The 22,377-nt window shown below is 34.7% G+C and overlaps 1 protein-coding gene across 1 annotated transcript; it reads right to left on the bottom strand.

Annotated features, from left to right (window-relative positions):
* Nucleotides 1-2,162: 2,162 nt before the first annotated feature.
* On the bottom strand, nucleotides 2,163-2,753 carry LOC113290761. Its single transcript, XM_026540342.1, has one exon. It carries the CDS (start codon nucleotides 2,751-2,753, stop codon nucleotides 2,163-2,165), a length of 591 nt encoding a protein of 196 aa, XP_026396127.1.
* Between the last annotated feature and the right edge of the window lie 19,624 nt (nucleotides 2,754-22,377).

The raw sequence follows: 22,377 nt of genomic DNA, 5'->3' as shown, positions 1-22,377 counted from the left end.
AAAATAACCTCTCGTCTTCTTCATTCATATCAAAGTTTCACCACAGTGTGATTCCTGATTAACAAAAATGAATAATCAATAATCCTTGGTTCTTATTAGCACCTCATTCAAATCTGGTAATTTCTTTGCTTTTTTTAACTATGAGACTAATATCCAAATTTGGCTTTATCTCATAATCTAAGATTCTAATTGTTTCTTTTTTAAATCTAATGGGAGAAAAGGGATGGTTTGATGTTGTTCCGGTGGTACTGATTGAGAAAATGGTGAAGAAATTAGAAATTACAAGATGGGTTTGTTCTGGATCTGAATTGATGTTAAGGGATGGTGTTGTTGGAGTTGAGCAGCAAGAATGGGAGTTTGTCTCGATTTACAATTAAAGCCGTGAATGAATGTTTTCGATGTTAAGAAGAGAAGAAGCAGATTAATTGAAGTTGTTGAAGTTGTTAATTAGATGGGTTCTGCTCGAATTTGTGTAGGGGTTTGTATGATTGTAGTTACAGATCTTAGATGGTGTTATGTGCTGATTAGTTGATGCAGATTGCTAAATTCATGGTGAGAATTTGATGTTGGGATTACAGGGAAATAACGAAAACTAGATGTTGTTGAGGTTACTGGAGGTGATGTTAAACTTAATGGAAGAAGGTTTGAGTTGCTGGTATAAATGAATGTAAGGAAAAATCATTGCAGGGATGGAGTGTGTGGCTTAATGACCTTGTATCTCCCATTAGATCACCACTTCCACTTGCACCCCAGTGACATATAAGCCGGGTGATCGAAGGAAGCTCGCCGCCGTGAATTAATTGATTTAAGCCATGAAAATGGGGAAGAAAGAATTTTGATGTTGTCCCAAAATCAACGATGAATGCAAGAGGACTCGGTTAGAGAACTGTTTGGAAATCAACAAAGAAGTTCTTCGTTACTGAATACACACACAGAAGGTGCTTGTATAAATGCCCAAACCATTGATTGTAAAATTCCACCGTCGATTGTTAGCTACCTCCGTCAGATCATATTAGTATGGGAGGGTATCTTGGGTATTTCGACTGAAATGTGTTTATCTTTTCCACGTGTACACTGGTGCTGACGCAACCAACATGAAAATGGACGGAATACTTGACTAGGGGAGAAAACGCTAATTTGAATCTTGGGAGGGGAGGAAACACAAAATATCCCTATTTCTAAACCAATTTTGATGACCTCCCCAAGTAAAAATTAACAGTTTAACCTCATTAATGACTTCACTTGCTGCTCTTGATCTTTTATGAGCCATGACTCTCCTATTTCTTTCATCCCAACAAATAGCAAAGATCAAAAGTGGCCAAATCTTCCTTCCCTTATTTATTCCTCTTCTAAACTTCCATGCTTCTAGCTGACTTGAGATAGTTCCCCCTTGTGCCCACCTGACATTATAACCATTAATGAAGTACCACCAAATGTTGGCAGCAAAATTACAGTGTAAGAGGAGATGACTGACTGATTCTGGAGCCAGATGACACAAATAACAAGTGGGACTTTGAAATGCACAACCTCTTCTCAAAAGATTGTCTAAAGTTGGTATTGCATTCTGAGTTGCTGACCACATGAAGAACTGCACTTTAGGGGGCACAAATTGAATCCAGATACAAGAAACTGGAATTTGAATTTGAGGATCTGGTAGTTGTTCCACTAACCATTGGTAGCATGTCTTGACACTAAAGTCTCTTGTAAGAGAGCATTTCAGATCATCTTCTATCTCTTCATTCATATTTGGTGGAGAGCCTAAATATGCGAACAAAGCTAGCATTTCAGGGACTTCAGTTTGAGTGAGGTTTCTGCTGAGCTTCAAATCCCAAGCTCCATTATGAATCACTTCTTTGATTGAGGCCTTATTTTTCATTGAAATTTTGAAGATGTTGGGAAATCTGTCTTTCAGTGCAGTGTTTCCATTCCATTTATCCCACCAAAAGCTTATTGCATCTCCTCTATTTACTTCAGTTTCTGTAATTTCTTCCAACACTGCTTTATGTTTTTGAATTTCTTTCCATATTCCTTTCCCTTGAGGTATGTTGTTGTCTTTGACCCACAAATCTTTTGGTTTTGCTTGCATTTTCTGTTGTACGATTCTTCTCCACAATTGTTTCTTTTCTCTGGAGAATCTCCAAGACCATTTTGATAGTAAGGCTTTATTGGTAAGCTTTAAGTTTCTGATTCCAAGTCCACCCTTTCTTTTTAGTTGTACAAACTCTCTCCCAAGCAACCCAATTAATCTTTCTAGAATCAGCAGTTGAACCCCACATAAAATTCCTCATTATCTGGTTAAGCTTCTTTTCCACACTCACAGGCGTTGGAAAGATTGACATATAGTATATGGGAAGACTTGATAGTGAAGTCTTGATTAAAAGAACTCTACCTGCTTTAGTGAAGAATCTCCTTTTCCATGGAGCAAGTTTTTTCTGGAACTTCTCTATCACAACATCCCAAATATCAACACATCTTGCATTTGCTCCAACAGCCAAACCCAAAAATTTTAGTGGCAGTTTCTCAATTTTGCAGTTCAGGATTCTTGCAATATCTTCTATTTTGTGGTCAGCTCCTATGCTTATGACAGAGCTTTTGTTAAAGTTTACCCTCAGCCCTGTAATAGATTCAAAAATTTGAAGTACTAAAACCAGATTTTCTGCTCCTTTCTCCTTTCCATCGAGAAAAACTAGCGTATCATCAGCATATTGAAGATGAGACACTTGAATTGAGCCAACAGAAAACCCTGAGATCATATTTTATTGAACTGCATTCTTCATTAGCTTTGAGAAAATTTCAGCAACTAGGATGAATAAGAAGGTAGAGAGAGGATCTCCCTGTTTTAATCATTTTTGAGGCTTAAACTTTGAAGTAGAGACTCCATTTATCAGCAAAGAGTGTTGCGCATATATTATACACCACTCAATCCAGCTAACCCATTTAGCTCCAAATCCAGAATTTTGTAGCACATTCTTAACTGTGTGCCAGCTGACATTATGAAAAGCTTTTTGAATGTCAAGCTTACACAAAATTACAGGTGTTTTGATTTTAAATCTTGTATCAACCAACTCCCCTGCAATTAGAATACTATCCAAAATCTGCTTGTCCGAGATGAATGCTCCTTGATTCTCAGAAATCAGTTTAGGTAATACAGACTTGAATCTGTGAGTTAAAACTTTTGGAATCACTTTGTAGATGCTGCTGACCAAACTAATTGGTCTAAAGTCTTGAGGAGTTCCTACCTGTTCTTTCTTTGGAATTAAGCTGATGAAAGAACAGTTTGTTCTCCAATCTATCTTCTTGTCCTCTTCAAATTCTCTAATCACAGCCATGAAATCTTTTTGAATGACCTCCAATGTTTTTTTATAGAATTCCATGTTAAATCCATCTGGCCCAGGAGACTTGTTATTTTTGAAGTTTTTGATCACCTCCCATACCTCTGCTGAGTTTATTTGTCTCTCCACCCAAGTACTATCTTCTGCAGAAATTTTTGTAAATTTTTTTTCATTCATCTAGGGTCTAAAAGAGTGCTCATCTTGGAAAAGGTTAAAGAAATATTTTGAAATGTCTTCTCTGATGTCTGCTTGAAAAAAATTGTCTTCTCCATTTATCACAAGTTTTTGAACTGTATTTCTCATCCTCCTTCCATTTGCTAAAGTGTGAAAGTATTTAGTATTAGAATCTCCTTCTTTGAAGTGTTGAGTTTTTGCTCTAGCCTTCCACTTCCTAGCATTATTTAGGTTTAACTGCTTTAATTCAGCTCTCCATTCCACTCTTTCATTGAATTACTGAGAAGAAAGAACACTAGTTTCCTCCAAAATGTTGTGTGCATCTATTTTTTTCTTTGAGTTGTTGTTTCTTCTCTTCAGTTTTACCAAAAGTGGCTCTACTCCATCTTTTAAAGAAGAACTTCAGATTTTGCAGCTTCTTGGACATAATGTAACTTGGAGTTCCATGATAAACCATTGTGTCCCACCATAACTTCAGACTAGGGAGGAATTCTGGATGGGAGAACCAATAGCTTTCCACTTTAAAAGGAGCTATTTGTATATCTACATTAGCAGTGGTGAGGAGAAGAGCTGAGTGGTCTGACAAAGTTCTGGATAACATAGTTTGTGTTAGAAGAGGAACTTTAGCTTCAAATTGTGGTGTCACAATGATTCTATCCAATCTACAGAGAAGAGGATCAGGTTGCATATTTCTCCATGTGAATAAACCTCCATTTAATGGGAGATCAACCAGTTCATGTTCCTTCATGTATTCATTGAATAATCTCATATTTCTCTTAGAGCCTCCAGGTTTGTCTCTTTAGGAGAATATGTTATTGCAAATGGAATCCAGTACAACAAAGTTCACACATACCGCATCTTGATATTATACCAATGAACAACAATAATAAACCAGTTTGGAACGGACCTGTTTTTCGCTACAATGATAGCCTGATGTCACTTAGAATACGAACCAACAATATACTAACGCCGTAAAATTGTATCGATTTTTCTTCCTACTGATTTCTGTTTCATTCCCTCTCTATCGGAATTTCTCCAAAATCCTAGACACAAAAATTGGCTTCCTATTTATACCCCTTTCCCGATAACTAGAACCCTAGGATTCAATGATTTCGATCCAACGGCTCTCATTAAAAACCTAAATATCCTTGTTAAATTAATTAATTTTATTTCCATTAAATAAAAATCTCCAACATTATCTTGATTTCTTTTACTAAAAAAGAAAAATATGAATGACTTGCCAACAAAGGTATCCTAGTATGTCCACGTTTAATTAATCGAACTTGGTGGACGTTTTCATTTTGGGACTTACTACAGGTCCTGCTTATGCTAACTAACAGTTGGGCTTAGTGATAATCATAGATGGGATCAAGTCTATATTTACTAGTATAGGCACGATGGGCTTTTATTAATTGTAAAGACATGATGGCTTTTGGACTCAGGTTGAACTTCCCATCTAGACCAAACCACATACGATCTCGCAGCATATTTTCGTGTCCGTGCAAAATTGGGGTGTTTACAGTTGTCCATTTTTAGCATAGGTTTGTGTGTAACTGAATGTCAAAAACATACACACCTATTTTGCACTTTAACACGATTACAAATATTTTGTTGGAATCCTCATTTATAAATTACCCGGAATGACATTTGATGAGCACGCAAGTGTGACGCATTTTCACCCATAACTGCATTCGTTATGACTAATTTAATCACTAATAATCTTGTTTTAAGTCTTTTCAATGAAGTAAGCTCTTTTGTAAAAATAGCTCGAAAAAGTGTTAAAGGCAACCAGAGAGACTGATAAAGGCACCCATCATTTCAGATACGGGCACCCAACAAATGGATAGAGGCACACTCTTCTTCTTCATTTGAAAAAGATTCACATAATTTATGGGTGATCTCAAAGATTTAAGGAAAAGATATCTTCTTGCCTATTATACAGGAAGTTTTCATATCTTGAAGTTAAAAGAGATAATATATTGATGAGTTTGTTTTTATTGAAAAGGAGAAAGAAAATCTGTGGTTTTATTTATAAATAAAAAAAGATAATATCCCCAGGATTTTATTCTAGCAAATAGAGGAAGGTGTGTGATAAATGGAGAAAGAAATTATTCATGAGATATCTTTCATTATAGAGAAGATCTGATGGAGTTATGGAAGAATATTTTGAAAAGATGTTTGAATAATGGGTTGTTGTGTATAAATAGGGTGCTAATATGACCAAACAGGCATCCAGAGAGGGGGGAGTTTTGGAAGAGCAAAATACCTGCGTTTAATTTTTCTTCATTTTCACCATTGTAAACACTTTTCGAGCATGATGAGCTACGACATGATGAGCTAGACCCCTACACTGGGTCGACGGAGGAATCCGAATTTCATACATGGGTAAATTTATTTTATTTTTATATTTGACTTTTGCACTAACTAAAATAGAATTATGATTTGAATTAATTAGTTATCATTTTATATGATGGCCATGCTTGCTTAGATGTTTGATGTCCCATGCTTACAATTTATAACTAATATTTTGAGAATCTACTTTGGAAAAAATAAGAGTCCATGTTATTTTATTTATTAAGCGATAATTGTTGAGAATAAATAATTGAGTCTTATGATATGAATTCGGTGGAATCCTAGTCCCAGTAACTCTCGCCTTTGTTTATTATTTTCATTAAATCTTTAAATTTAATCTTCACAAGTCTTAGAGTTCGAATCCTTATTTACAACAACGATTAAAAATCACATCATTTTGGTGCCGCCGACGCGGATTTGTTTTTAGATTAATTTTTAGGTTTATTTTTATTTATTTTGTAAAGTATTTTTATTTCATTTTAGATTATTTTTTTTTTCCTTTTTATGCGTTTCTTTTTGTATTTGTTTTCAGGGACCTTTTGAGAATGATGACTTCTTCTGAGGAGACGTCACCTAAGATGACGCTGGCGGAATATAAGCTTAGAAAGTCAAATTATCAAGAAACCTCATCTGAGATGACGCTTGCTGAATATAAGCGTAGGCAACGGTATGGAGTTTCTGCTCCACATGAGGTAAGTGAAGAATCACCTTTAACAATATATGAGAAGTATTACAAACACACACCGCCTAGTTTGTAACAAATATTGAGAGTTCTTGAATGTCAAAGATTATATGCTTATGAGGATGAATCTCGTAGTGACTCTCTGTTCCAAACAGAACATATAGATGACCCTGTGGATGATTTGCCTAATTCCATAGATGAATCCATCCCACAAGATAACTCACCCAACTTAGAGGTTGTTTTTAGACCCGCAGAATTCCAAAAGTTTCCTAATTTAGGGTTAGAATTGCGTGCTTCTAAAGTGTTGTTGGATTACTTTGCATCTAAGTACCCAAAGGACTTGCCTATTTCCGATATCGTGCATGAAGCAATTGATATTTCCGCAGTCCCAATAGTATCCCCATATTTTGTTCTATACTCACTTCCATGTGAAGTAAAAACTAGGTTTGGGGGTAATCCTCTATTTCAGACAGTTTCAATGTCACCATTTTTTCATAGCATAATTGTGAAGCTTTCGTTTGTAAGTACTGTATTTTGGGATGATCCCCAAATTTTCAGGCTGTTAATTTTTGGGGATCCATTTCTGTACATTCCAGTAGGTATATTTATTTTATTTTATTTTTATTTTGGTTTACTTTTTATATTTTCCATCTTAATATTTGCGTTGGATGACTCAATTACATTGAGGACAATATAATGTTTAAGTGCGGGGGAGAGGTTAACTTTTTACTTTAATTTTTTTTCCAGGAAATTCCTTGCAAATCATGACCAGCTGTGTAGCGGGTCTGTTCCTTTTTCTTCCATGTTATGACCAGCTGTGTAGCGGGTCTAAAAAAAATGAAAAAATATAAAATGAAAAATAAATAAAATAATAATAATAATTTGATTGTTAGGGTTATGACCAGCTGTGTAGAGAGTCTTTTCTTTTTGCTTGCATTATATGACCAGCTGTGTAGCGGATCTAAAAATATATATAAAAAATAATAAAAATATATGACCAGCTGTGTAGCGGGTCTCTTTCTCTCTATCTTATTATATGACCAGCTGTGTAGCGGGTCAATTTTCTGTTTTGCTCGAGGACTAGAAAAATGTAAGTGTGGGAGAATTTGATGAGCACGCAAGTGTGACGCATTTTCACCCATAACTACATTCGCTATGACTAATTTAATCACTAATAATCTTATTTTAAGTATTTTCAAGGAAATAAGCTTTTTTGGAAAAGTAGCTCGAAAAAGTGTTAAAGGCAACCAGAGGAACTGATAAAGGCACCCATCATTTCAGATACGGGCACCCAACAAATGGATAGAGGCACACTCTTCTTCTTCATTTGAAACAGATTCACATAATTTATGGGTGATCTCAAAGATTTAAGGAAAAGATATTTTCTTGCCTATTATACAGGAAGTTTTCATATCTTGAAGTTAAAAAAGATAATATATTGATGAGTTTTTTTTTATTGAAAAGGAGAAAGAAAATATGTGGTTTTATTTATAAATAAAAAAAGATAATATCCCCTGGATTTTATTCTAGAAAATAGAGGAAGATGTGTGATAAATGGAGAAAGAAATTATTCCTGAGATATCTTTCATTAAAGAGAAGATCTGGTGGAGTTATGGAAGAATATTTTGAAAAGATGCTTGAGTAACGGGTTGTTGTGTATAAATAGGTTGCTAATAGGACCAAACAGGCATCCGGAGAGGGGGGAGTTTTTGAAGAGCAAAATAGTTGCGTTTAATTTTTCTTCATTTTTCACCATTGTAAACACTTTTCGAGCAATAAAATAATCTTTTAAGAGTGTCTACAACATGATGAGCTAGACCCCTACACTAGGTCGACGGAGGAATTCGAATTTCATACATGGGTAAATTTATTTTATTTTTCTATTTGACTTTTGCACTAACTAAAATAGAATTATGATTTGAGTTAATTAGTTATCATTTTATTTGATGGGTCATGCTTGCTTAGATGTTTGATATCCCATGCTTACAATTTATAACTAATATTTTGAGAATCTATTTTGGAAAAAATAAGAGTCCATATTATTTTATTTATTAAGCGATAATTGTTGAGAATAAATAATTGAGACTTATGATATGAATTCGGTGGAATCCTAGTCCCAGTAACTCTCGCCTTTGTTTATTATTTTCATTAAATCTTTAAATTTAATCTTCACAAGTCTTAGAGTTCGAATCCTTATTTACAACAACGATTAAAAATCATATCAACACTGTTAAGTTCATCCGAATTATTTTTAAGTATTTTGATTCTGCATAAGTACACATCCTTGTGATACAGATCACGACGAAGCGGTACCCGTACCATTACAGATGTAGCGATAACATGCAGCGTTTATTATATTGATGCTCCTAAAAACATGCCACTTCACCGCATCGATTGCATTATCTTATTAGAGGCTCTTAAATCTTTACGACTTTTCTCAAATATTTTCATCATCTCTTGTCCTATATACGATCCATACGGAGGTTTAGATAAATAATTTGGCCCGAGCATTCTTGATTTCCACAATCCTTATGTAGAAAGTAAGCATCACATTCCCTTCGAGCTTTGCGTCCAAAGTTTGAAGAACCTTATAATTGGTGACCTTGCAAAAGAGCTATTAGTAGCACATGTTTCTAATAAATACTAAGTAATCCTATTGTTAGAGCACTGCTCGGTCGAACTCACATGCGTTGTTATCTCAAGCATGTTTGTCAATGTTAGTGATCAAAACTATAAGTCTTGATTTCTAGTCTACTATAGCTAAGTCTCGGACTAGGATAGAAAGTGTAGTTGAGCTAAAAAACTCCATGGCGATCATCATACAAGACGAAGAACTGCTCAAGGAATTGGTGGAACTTCATCGACTAAAAGGTATGTGGAGGCTTGAACTTATCTATCACTCAAAAGTCTATCTACTTTATCTCCTATCTTGAGACAAAAGTCGTTTTTCTATATAGACTTTATTTATACGCATTTTCTATTTCAAGCCGAGTTTATCTTGCTTATCTATCTCTCGAAATATGTGTTGGTAAGCTTTCGCTTTGGCCAAGTTCATATTTACCTAGTGATGAAAGTCATGTTATATTTCAGTAACTTTGAAAATGGCTTTGACGAAAAATAATTTGTGAATAACAACTATATAACGTCCTCTAAGAATGTTTCAATAATTGAAATGAGAGTTTAGATTATATAACCATGTTGGATATACGCATTGTGTGGCAACACATATATGTATAAGTCCTTATTCCTTGAACCAAAGTATGCGTACTTTGTTGATCAGGAAAACCGGAACAAGAGCCGTGAACTCAGTCTGTGGACCCCGTCCGTGAACTGGCGGAGGTTCTCATCCCGAGAATATTTACCGAAGTTTGTGAACTCCTTCCGGGAACTTAAGTCCGCGAACTAAGTCTGCGAACTTGAGTTGGTTATATCTAAAGACGATTATTTGTGAACTTATATTTATATTAACTAAGGAATGCATATTCCAAACCGTGGCTATAAAGTTTATGAATCGGTTCGAGTGAATCAAATCGTTTTTGCTTCGATTGTGTCTTGTATAGTTATATAAAATTTATACAATTAAACAACTCTCTAACTAGTTCATTTGAGTCATTTGAAATAGTTATGGTGAATAAGAATATGGTTGATATGAAAGTGCTCATATGGCTAACCATTTGGTTAACTACTGTTGAACCAAAAAATGTACATGTTTGGGTACGGTTATACAAACCTAAAAACGTGCATTTTTGCGTGTAACAAGCTAAGTTTTCGATCCAACGGTTGAAAGATATTAGCTTGAATCTAATCAGGTTTTCATCTAACGGTGAATATTGAATGCTTTGTTACTAAGCTAACATTGATTCCAAACCCTGATTTGAAAGACTATATAAGGGAGAACTCTAGCAACTAGGAAACCTAATCCCCACATCTCCTGTGTGATACTACTTGTATAAGATAGAGTCTATTCTCCTTTAACCTTAGGTTTCTCCTTGTAAACCAGGTTAACGACTTAAAGACTTCATTGAGATTGTGAAGCCAGGTCGATACTACTTTCTCGTAGTTTTGTGATCTGATCTTGCATATTCTATCGTGTTGAATACAATCGTAAAGATTGGCTTGAGATTAATATCTTCGATAGGCAAGATATAAAAGTAGTCACAAACACCTTCGTCTCATCGTTTGTGATTCCACAGTCTTCTTTCGCCGCGTTGATAGACACATTTTTGTGTCCGATTTGTCTCCATTCTGTATATTGTTAGGGCTCATTTTTGTACTTATTATGGTGTTTTATTTATTTGTAGGTATTTTTGTCCAATAAACATTTTTGGAAAAAATTGGCTCGAAATGTTGTCGGAAAGCACCCGGAGGACATTTGTTATTCGGACTCTCTCTTTGGATAAGGGTTAACCTAATTACTAAGCGAATCCCATTTCTAGGCAGCTTCTAATCGTACCCCTACCCTGGATAAGGGGAAACCATCTTCAACATTTGAAAATTCAAAAGGCGGGAAAGTAGATACAGTTCTGGCAGATTTAGGGTTCTTGATTTGAAGGAGTTTGAGGTCGATTAAACCTCTGATTTTCATAGGATAGACTCCTTATGGGTCTAGGAATCTGATATGGGTGTTGAAATCGATTAGACTGGGCTCAATTGACGGGTTTTTATCACAACAGAAAATATGGAAAGTCACGTGTGTGGCCTGTTTTAGGGAATTTTGGAGAGATTAAAGTGCTGTAAACCTTCCCAAAGATTTGTATCTATCTAAGGAAGAGTTTAGAATAAAAAGGAAAGCTCAGAAACGCGTGGAAATTCTAAAACAATAAATTGTCGCAACTTTGCCGTGAAGAGAAGGAAAGAGATTTTGGAAGATTTTTGAGAGATTTAATCAGTATTTTTGATACAAATAGATTGTTTGGGTCATATAGAAGGGGTGTCGAGAGTTTGGGGACCTAAGGAGAGCCAGAGAAGAAGAAATCAGAGCTTTACCAAACTCTGTTTCTGCTGCTGCTGCTGCTGAAGAGGAAGAACGCGAAGAACATTGACGCACGGGAAACAGTCGCAGAACAGTGTCGTTGTTTAACAGCTAAAGAACATTAAGCTGTGCAGGACAGTCGTATTCTAGGGTCTTAAATTTCTGATCTTGTAACAGTTGATTAGTAACGTATATCTTCAGTATTGCAACACCAACTGTAACGATGACTTATGTAACATCTATACACCGTTGCAGATCTGCTGTTTTATATATTCTCTTCAATAAAACCACCTTTTGAGCCATGATTTATTATTTTGAACCTGTTTTTGATATGAGGAGCTAAACCCCATTGCTGAGGCGATAGAGGAAGCTATTTTTCCAACAAAAAGCGGTACAATCTATTTAATTTAATTTATTGCAATTATTATTATGATTATTTACCTTGGACTATTATTGAATATGATTTTTATTTGAGTGATTGTGATCTATTTTGATGGAGTATGCTTAGTTTATAGACTCTTGATGCTTCATGCTTGGTATTTACAATTATTGCTTTAGAAAATCTACTTGTTGCAATAGTAAGAATCAAATTGAACAAGAAAATTGCATGAATATAAATATTGGATTAAATCACTTTGAATTTGGAAAATAGTGGAATCTTAGCCTCAGTGTTCTTTTAATATTGATATCAACTTTGATTGAGTTTGCTATAATTTTTAGTGAGTTTTCTATTTTAATATTAGAATTTAAGTCTAATTAATATCCTTCACAAGTCTGAGAATCGAACCACTTTTACCACTATCTACAAATCACATCAATTTTTGGCGCCGCTGCCGGGGATTAATATTATTGTGATTCCACAATATCTTCTTTCGCCGCGTCGATTAATATTATTGTGAGGTGATTGATAATACTAGGCTGTTCTTCGGGAATATAAGTCCGGGTTATCAATTGGTTCCTGTTCACCTTGATTTACCAAAGAAAGAACAAAAAACTTGTAGGTACTTCTGTGGGAGAAAAATTTATATATTATCATATACTTTTCCGTGTGATACATATTTGTTTATTAAAGTCTTCGACTTTGGGTCGTAGCAACTCTTAGTTGTGGGTGAGATCAGCTAAGGGAATCAAGTGCGTTGTATCCTGCTAGGAGCGCAACTGTACCTTGGATCAGTGTGAGATTGATTGGGGTTCAACTACAGTCCAGACCGAAGTTAGTTAGTAGTAGGATAGTGTCTGTAGCGGCTTAATACAGTGTGTGTTCAATCTGGACTAGGTCCCGGAGTTTTTCTGCATTTGCGATTTCCTCGTTAATAAAATTCTGGTGTCTGTGTTATTTCTTTTCCGCATTATATTTTGTTATATAATTGAAATATCACAGGTTGTGCGTTAGAATCAATCAATTAGAAATCCGACCTTTGGTTGTTGATTGAAATTGATTGATACTTGAACATTGGTCTTTGGTACCATTCAAGTGATTTCTCTTGTATTCAATTATATTCGCAGATTTCTATTTGCTTGAGTAAGAATTGAATCGAGAAAGAGAGATATAACTCTTTGATATACTTTATTAAGATTGAGTCTAGTTGATTCTCTTGAAAGTATATTGGAGTCTAGTTGTACCCCCGCTTTTTCAATTGGTATCAGAGAAGGAAAACACGTTTAAAGACCTTACAAGTTTGTGTTTGTAGCCATCTGACTCTATGGACAATGAGAATATATCCGATAACGCAACATCAGTTCAGAGTCACCCTTGTGAGTTTCAAAGTCCTGAATCTCTTAAAAGGGACTTTGTCTTTGGGACGTTGTCTGAATCTACATTTAACTGGGAGAAATCTCTTGATGAACAGTTGGATGATCTTTCGGATGACAGTGATTCAACAACTTGTTTCTCAGTATATCAAGTTGTTTGACAACTTGAAAGAAAATAAGTCAACAACTTGCTTGAGTAAATACATGGCTCCTCTTTGTCAAGAAAACAGAAAATTGAGAAAACTCTTTAAGGGATATGATTGTGGATATAAACTCTTACAATCTATTGTTAAAGATCATGAAGAAGATGTACGATCGAAAAGATCCGAATGTGATAATCTTCTACGAAATCTCTTTGTGTTGAAATAAAAACTTGCAGAATCTAAAGCAAGATATGACCCTGAACAAAAATGTTTTAATGACAAAGAACTCAGTTTTCTCGCCAAAGAAAAGTCCTTGGAGACTGATCTTACTGCTTCTCTCGATAAAGTGAAATCACTGGAAGAAATTCTGAGTAGATTTAATTCTAGCTCTACAAAATTATCCTCTATGATTGGAGCATGTAAAGAATATCGTGATACACGTGGTCTGGGATATAAAGGAATAGACGCTCCAAAAACTAATAAGATCAATTTTGTTAAAGCTAATGATAATTCTTCTTGCGAGAAAACTTTTGCAGGTTGTAATGATTCTGGAAACAAGGATTTTGCTCCTTCTAAATCTACTCACATGAGAACGGTAAAGAACAATTCTTTTAACTGCTATTATTGCGGAAATAAAGGACATCCTGAACGAAGATGTCGTTTTCATTTAAGGAATGAAAAACTTCACAACATGCTTACATGGATGTCTAAAGAAGTTATTAAACCTGTCTCTCATATTGTTGGTGTAGCGCCCCTAATCTAGCAGCTGAGTAATCCAAGAGATTAACTAAATAAAGAGGCACTAAGAATCTAAATCATTTATTTAAACATTAAATTAAGAAATCTGCTACAAAACTTAACCCAAAACTAGCCCCACTCAGAAATATATATATACAATAACTCCTCTCAAATGATACATATACAATAGTCATTTAATTTACAAATAGAACATACAACATAATAAACATCGCAGAAGTTAACCAACTAGCGAACTTAACCCTTAAGCTTTCGTTGCGCAACTCTGATCTGTCTCTGAAACTGAAAGTGGGAATGAGTGAGCACATCATCCCTAAAAAGGGTGCCCAGCAGGAATAACATTTAACTTTCAAGTAATCATGACAAGATTTGGAAAACAATAATGTTTTCCCAAACATTAAAAAGTGACCAAGTCACTGAGATAAACAAACATGTATATGGACAAACTCCTTATTCAAACAATGTATAATATTCTTCTAACCATACTCATTAGCTATTGATATCACCAAGACCATGATGACCCACTCTAAGCAATAAAAGTTGAATTCATGTAGATATAAATGTGAAGGAACGTATCCTATATACCACAAGTGGAAATTCGTATTTCCCATAACAATTCATATGACAACAAAACATTACAAGTCCTTTCCAAACCATGGAAAGATTAACATAAATAACAGAATTATCGTAATGCAATTTAAACAAAGCATTTGATAAACATAAACTTTTGTAAAAGAAAACATCAATGGTTACAAGAGAGTCAAAAGTATTCCCACCTCTTTTGATGACAAGCCACGCCTGCCTCGAGATCCATGATCCACTGGTTCATCCTTTGAATCGATCGTTGTTAAATAGACTAATTGTTAATCACACAAAAACACTAAGAATCTAGCCAAAATGGCTTAAACAAGAATCATACAAATATATCTAATAGTTCTAAGTCCATTTAAGGTTCTACATCTTTTATTTATCTATCATTAACAAATATAAGGTTTATTAATTGAATTGGGTTGTTTCTATAGTCCATTAGATAAGTCTTAAGAATACCTACAACTTTGTAGAATAAGCCAAAGACTAAATCAGACCATAAGGGTCCAATTCATCATAATAGGAAAATTGGCATTAAGCCAAGGCCCATGGTTAAGGAACAAGCCCATTAACTAAGGTCCAGTCCATTCTGAGTCAACTTACGGTCAATGGGGTCAACTAATGGTCAACGTCCAGTCAAAGTCAAGTCCAGGGTCAACAAATCAAATCGGTCAAGGTCTACCGAGTCAACTATGGTCTTGGCTCACTGAGCAGAATTTGATTCCAGCCGATTCAACTCAAACAATTACACTGAGTCAGTTAAGCTGTCTTGGCTGCTTAACATCCTAATTCTACTACACAAATAATTCATTCAAACAGAATTATACAATTCAATATGCAATTGTAATCTAAGTTTTACCTGCAATTGCAGTTCCAAGATTTTACAGCAAACACTAACAACATCTAACACCAATTCAATCCACTCATCTTAACCTTAACTGCAACTCACACATCATACCTCAACTTTTCAGTTTCATCTACAAAACCTCAATACATAACCATTACACTATGAACATCAACATCACTATCACTTCAGGAAACCCAACTCAGATTCATTACAACCACAAGTTTCACTCCACAACTTCAGCAGATCACTCATATCCCCTGCAACTTCAACCATACTACTATGACTCTGTAACACTAAGCAGTTCTAGTACTAATAGCAACGCCAATTATCTCCAATTACAAAGCCTTGTCCTTCTGTCTAAATCATTCACCACCTGCAGTTCCATCTTCACCCAACACCATCAGTTCTATGGAATGTTGCCACTTCCATCACAATCACACAACCACCAGTTTACTCCCATTTCCATACTCAAGTTAACTTAATTTCACAAAGAATATAAAACTAAACCTCATATCATCACTCAATTCAATCTCACATCCACTTAGCTCATTCATCCAAACTGCAATTACAACTTCATTTAAAGAACTTCAACCATTCCCTACATTCATTCTAACTCAGGCCATAATCTCAACCACACATCACCACCACCATTAGAGTTTTACCTGCAACTACAAAAACAACTCTCTTGCACCTCCAACTCTATTTACAACACCTGCAATTTCTCACACAGACAACCATCATCTCAAACACATACTCACAGTACTTCTTACCACTGAGATTTCAACTCCATCTCACAAATTAACACCAACACCTGCAGCTCAGACTAAATAATAACTTAACCATTTTCAGTACTACAAATCTTCATATATGTAACATCATATTTACTACAAATCTTCAATCATATCCCCTGAATATCAAACACGCTGCCATTCCAACCCATTACCACATACAATTCAACTTCATATGCAACATTAATTCAACCGACATTCATCTTCGCAGAAACCACCTCTACCTGCATCTTTTCCATTATCTCATCTTGTACATCAACACTCCTCAATTACAGTATCAATAACAACTACTTAATCTCAACAATTTAAACAATCCAATTAAAATCTCAAACTTAGAATAATTAGAAGCTTACCCAAACTTTAGTATCCCCTGAATTGTTGATACGCCAAATCAATTCCACCGAAGACCTAATTTCTGTTTTGGGGCAGAACAAAACCCTAATTTTGCAACTTCTTAATCAATCTTCAGAATAACTTCACAACTTCCATTAAACACCAATTGAGTACAAACCCATCTTCTTAGATTCTCCTTAATCACCTTTAATCGAATTCTATATCAATTACAAAAACCCTAACCCATTGGTTCTTCAATGGTTCGTCACTGAATCGACTTCAGGTCTTCAATTAAACAACTATCCAAGACTCTTCATCGAAAATAACTCCATAATTAATCTTCTAACTCTTCAGAACATCATCCAACTCTATAAACTTTAACTCATATCTTCTCTGATATAATACTTCATCTTCTCTCTTCGTCCAGCCAAGAAAAACACCACCTCCATCAATAAACCATGACTCTTGTCTATTTATCTCGACCTCAAAATCTCAGAGCTCTAACAAGAATTCACCGGAGGTGAATAAGAAGAATAATGGGGAAAGAGAATAGAAGAATGAAGAACAAAAAAAGAGAAAAGAATATGGATTTATCTTCTCGGTCGATTGAGGATAAGACCAACAACAAGTGATAAAGGTACCCTCTAAAATGATATGGGAAGCCAGACGGAACTGAAAAATGACTATTTTTCCCTTCAAACAAAACTGATGATATCTTCTCCATCCGATATATGATTGACACGTTCGAGAAGTCTATTCCGCGTAACTTTTCGAGATCTATCCAATGGTATTAGTTTCGTATCTAGATCGGTGTTAGATTAATTCCTATTAATTATCGTTCGTGTTAAAATAATCGAGTCATTAGTGGTTAAGACGTCTCTTTACTGGTCTAATAGCGTTGGCGATCTTGAAGTCTTTACATTCTCCTCACCTTATACATTTTCGTCCTCAAAAATAAAACCATCATTCTGGTCTTCAGAAACTCCCCACCTTATAGAGACGCTACCATCTCTTATCTAAGCGCAAACAACATGAAACAAAGCACAAAACTATAAGGCTTTCTACTACTAAAATTTGTGGCTCTAGGTTCAACTATACTTATTTAAGTTTTATTCAAGAGGGAAGTCTAAATTTCTTACACGAAGCTCTGTATCGGAAACTGTGACTTTTAGATTTTAAATTCTCTATACTAATTTCTATTTCAATAAGTTATTGGTTCTAATTACGAGACAAAATGTTCTATAAGCTTCTAAATAAAATTCTGGATCTATAAGTTCGCTATCAGAAGCAAGTTTTCCTTCTATGCCTAGTGACACAAGAATGCAGTTACCCTGTCTAGGTTCGCGACGCCTGACAATGCCTACCTACGTAACAAGTATCACATGAACACAAAAGAATTACCAACCTCATTATTCAGCACCGGGGATTAAATAAGTATTAATTTAAAAATTTACTTCGTAAACAGTTCACACCATTTTAAGCAATTTAATAATCAAAATTTATTTACCGTTATTATTATTTATTTATTTTATCATTGTAAGTAATCCAAATTCGATTCACGTCGATTTATGATATCTGATATTTTAACTTTAGTGTGATACTATACGTATAATTTTTTTTAATTATTATCTACCAGCTTAATTACTCAAATACTATCATCAATTGGGTTGTTAGTCTCATTATTTTTAAATTGATAGTCTAGTTGGTACACTAAGCCTTAATCTTCTAAATATAATTTTACATTCACGTAAGGATTGATGTAACAAAATTTTATTTATTCATCTCCATCCGTATACTATATCTTGTCAAAGATTGGCATTGGTAATTTAATATGGTTTAAGTTTGAGTTTGTATAAAATTATAATATATCTTAATAGTCTTAAGATTTTACTATTAATATAGCGTATCCTATTAATATACGAATCTATTTCCTTTCACTATAATATTACACTAAGTATCCAAATGTTATTATTACTACTTCATGTTTATTTGTTTGAGCATGGTCTATGAGCATTTGTTTCATCCACAAAAGTTGAGAATAGCAGGTACCAGCAGCAATGTATTCTGCTTCACAGGTTGAGAGAGACTGTGAATTTTGCTTCTTACTATGCCAGGCTACAATATTTTTACCAACATAGAAACAACCACCGGATGTAGTTTTTCGATCTTCTACACATCCTGCCCAATCAGTATATGAGTAGGCAACCAGGCTGTTATTCGTATCCATTGAATACGATAGACCATAATCTATGGTACCATTAACATATCTTATGATCCTTTTTACAACTTTTAGATGTGATTCTTTAGGATTTTCTTGAAATCTAGCACAACATCCTACACTGAAAGCAATATTAAGTCTTGTTGTGGTTAAGTACAACAAACTTTCTATCGTAGATCGATATAGCTTATGGTCTACATACTTTTCACTGGGATTAGACTGAAGCTTTCAAGTGTTACGGAATTAACGTACAAGTGCAATTTACTTTAATTATAATAAGACAATTATAATGCGGAATAATAAAGTAAATGGCACAGTAAGATTTTGTTAACCAGGAAACCACAAATGCAGAAAAATCCAGAGACCTAGTCCAGTTTTGAATAATCTCATAATTAAGCCGCTATACAAAATCTAATATCAACTTCGTATAGTTGAGACCTTGCAGACTACCCCTAGTTACTTAGTTTCGTCAGTATCCCTGCGCCTTCGACTTCTAAAATTATGCACGTGAATAGCAAGTTCTTTGGATCGTATCCCAAACAGTAAAGGAAGAATATGTTTGGTAACCACTCTAATCAATCTTGCTAGAAGATATGTGATGAGTTGTTGACAAAGTCTCTTATGTTTAATCTAATAAACTACTTTGTCTGGTTAGATCAATCCAAATATTGATTACCAAAATAATCAAGTTATAGATTCGCAATCAATCAATATAGATCTCAAGGAAAAACTAGAAAGCGATGCCGATTTCGTGCAACTAATAAATCAAGTCTATCAAAGATAAACTGATTCTAGTTGGATCTCAGCCGATCAAGGTTTGTGCACTAACCACAAGATACGAAAACTAATAAGAATTCTTTTTTGTCTTCAAATCTTCTATTGCCTTCAAATACCTTCACAACAACACTTGAATCCTTTTGTGATCAATCACGCAAAGAACGGAGTCTGTTAACAATGGATTATCACAAGATGTCTTTAGATCTGAAAATGGTTCTAAAGATCCCGTCGATACTTTGATCTAGTTTGAGTAAGCCTTACATCAGAAGAGAAGGTTCTCAAGAATAAATAAACCAGGTGCAACTAAAGTTGCAACAACCATTAGTCAATCAAATCAATAATCGAAAACTAATAACACTGCAATTATCTAGTTTCCCACCAACGGTACTCGTAGAGCTTCTTGATCCCACATAGAGTCTTTAAACGAGCGGTCGTAATAGATTTCGCCTAATTAGGGTACTTTCCTCTCCGAATAGACGGCTCCACTAGAAACTGCACGAAATGAAGTTTTCCTAACTCTTAGGATAGTTTGCAAGAAATGCAAACTCAAGTATTTATGGACCAAGGTTGTTTAGACAACAAGGAAATTCCAAAACCGAAAATGTTCTCAAGATATGCATTAAAGTACCTAAATTCGGTTTTCCTATTTCCAATTAATGTTAACCAACATTTCCGAAAACTCTCATATAAAAACTTCTATTATTAGTTTAGCACATTAACTAATAATATTTTCCAGAGGTATGATTTAATTGCTAGTAATTAAAACATATATAATGAAAATCATGATTAAATATTTTTCATTTTTTCGGATCAAGGATTAACTTGAGTATCGAGGAATATCTTTGAACAATAAATTATAAGGGTTATGTAAATATGTCGACATTTGGAAGCTTCTCAACTTGACAAACCCAAACCCTGATTCACACACACCATGAAGAAATATGTGAACCATGGTTATTGGTTTTGTACAAGGAACCGATTAATCCATCATTCCAAAATATATTGTGACCGGTTATAACATGATTCCCAGTACAGGACTTAATCGGTTACACCTTTCTCCTCAAAGTAGCTTGTGAACAGTTCCACCTTGCTTCCCAAGTGATGTAGGACATCTTCCTATGTCGTGTCAACTATTCTAGTTGATCCCTTTCCGTCTGTATCAACAATCATTGTTGATCCCTAGCGTCTATTTTAGTTTACTTGCTTTGCAAGTCCTTTACTTTCCTAGTTTAGGTAGAGTTCCTTTTATTTTATTTTATTTTAGTCGGCGGTTCTACTAAGCCTATATAAAGGCTAGGTCTCTTTGTTTAGAAGATACAATCTTATTATCAATACCAAACAATATAATTATTATCAAACTACTCTAGAATCTTGATCCTTGAATAAGATTTTATTAAGTTTTTGACGAAACTTAAACTCTATCCTCATCTCCAACAACTAGTTTGCTTTCACCCTTATCTGTGCTGCATTAGTTGGTATCAGATACATCATGGATTTTTTTAGGTTCGGAAAAGAATTAGCTACGTTTTTGACAATAAAATAATTGACAGACTTTTCGGTAATATTTCACATAATGATACATAAGTTTAAGAGAATTCATCGTCTTCTAATGATATTGTAGTTGTTTCGGCTACGTCAATTAACGAAGAAAAGATGGAATTTACTGCTTCAGAGGAAGAGATAAAACCTACTTCTCAGTTGGTTGAAAAGAACGAAGAACAAGAAAATCAGGTAGAAAAAAATTTGCTTATTTCTTAAGAGATTAATGATAAACCAATTACAAGAGCAGAGTTTGAAGATTTTGTGGAATGTTTTAGGAAGTTCCATGAGGTTTTGTTTGAAACAGTTCTTATAAAGGTTACTTCTGAAAAGAGCGAAGAAGGCCAAGAGGATCCTTTTCTTACTAAAGAAAATCATCTCAAGGTTTCGCATGATTCACAAGAGTTGATTCATTGTCAACTCAAGAGGTTTCATCTTCAACCGTGTCAATTGGTGGAGAAGAGATGAAAACTACTTCTCATAAGGAAGGAAATCAAGTCAGCATGGTCCTTCATGAATAACATGATTTGTCTGAGCGTAATGGTAAGTCTTCAGTTCTTGATAAACCTAATGATTTAGTAGATCATGATATAAATTTATCTTGTTTGTCTATTATTCATAATAATCAAGTTGTTGGTCAATTGAATACACCAATGGTTTTCGATATAACCCCCAATAAGGAAGAACTTGTTTATTTATCATATGAGAATTCTTTGGTGTCGCCTTATACTTCTATAGATGTTTTAGTATGTCGATCGCAAGAGGATATTACTATAGAAAATTATATCGGTAGACAATCTTTAGCCAAAAAGCTACTTTGAGAGTTTGAGAACGTCAAGTTTACAGCATACCCAAGTGTTGATATTCACATTGAAGAAACGTTTGTGCAATGGTCTACCCCTACAACTGCAACTGTATTGGGTGGATAACTGTATGTCTAACACCTACAACTGCAATTTTAGGAAGCAGAAATTTGGTGTTTAACACCTACAACAGGTATTGGGTGGATAACTGTATGTCTAACACCTACAACTGCAATTTTAGGAAGCAGAAATTTGGTGTTTCCTATAATTTTAGGAAGCAGACATACAGGTATTGGGTGGATAACTGTATGTCTAACACCT

Source organism: Papaver somniferum, chromosome 6 (assembly GCF_003573695.1).
Source record: "Papaver somniferum cultivar HN1 chromosome 6, ASM357369v1, whole genome shotgun sequence".
NCBI classification, from domain to species: Eukaryota; Viridiplantae; Streptophyta; class Magnoliopsida; order Ranunculales; family Papaveraceae; genus Papaver; species Papaver somniferum.
Note: the sequence above shows the minus strand (reverse complement) of the source record. Positions and strands in the feature narration are given on the sequence as shown.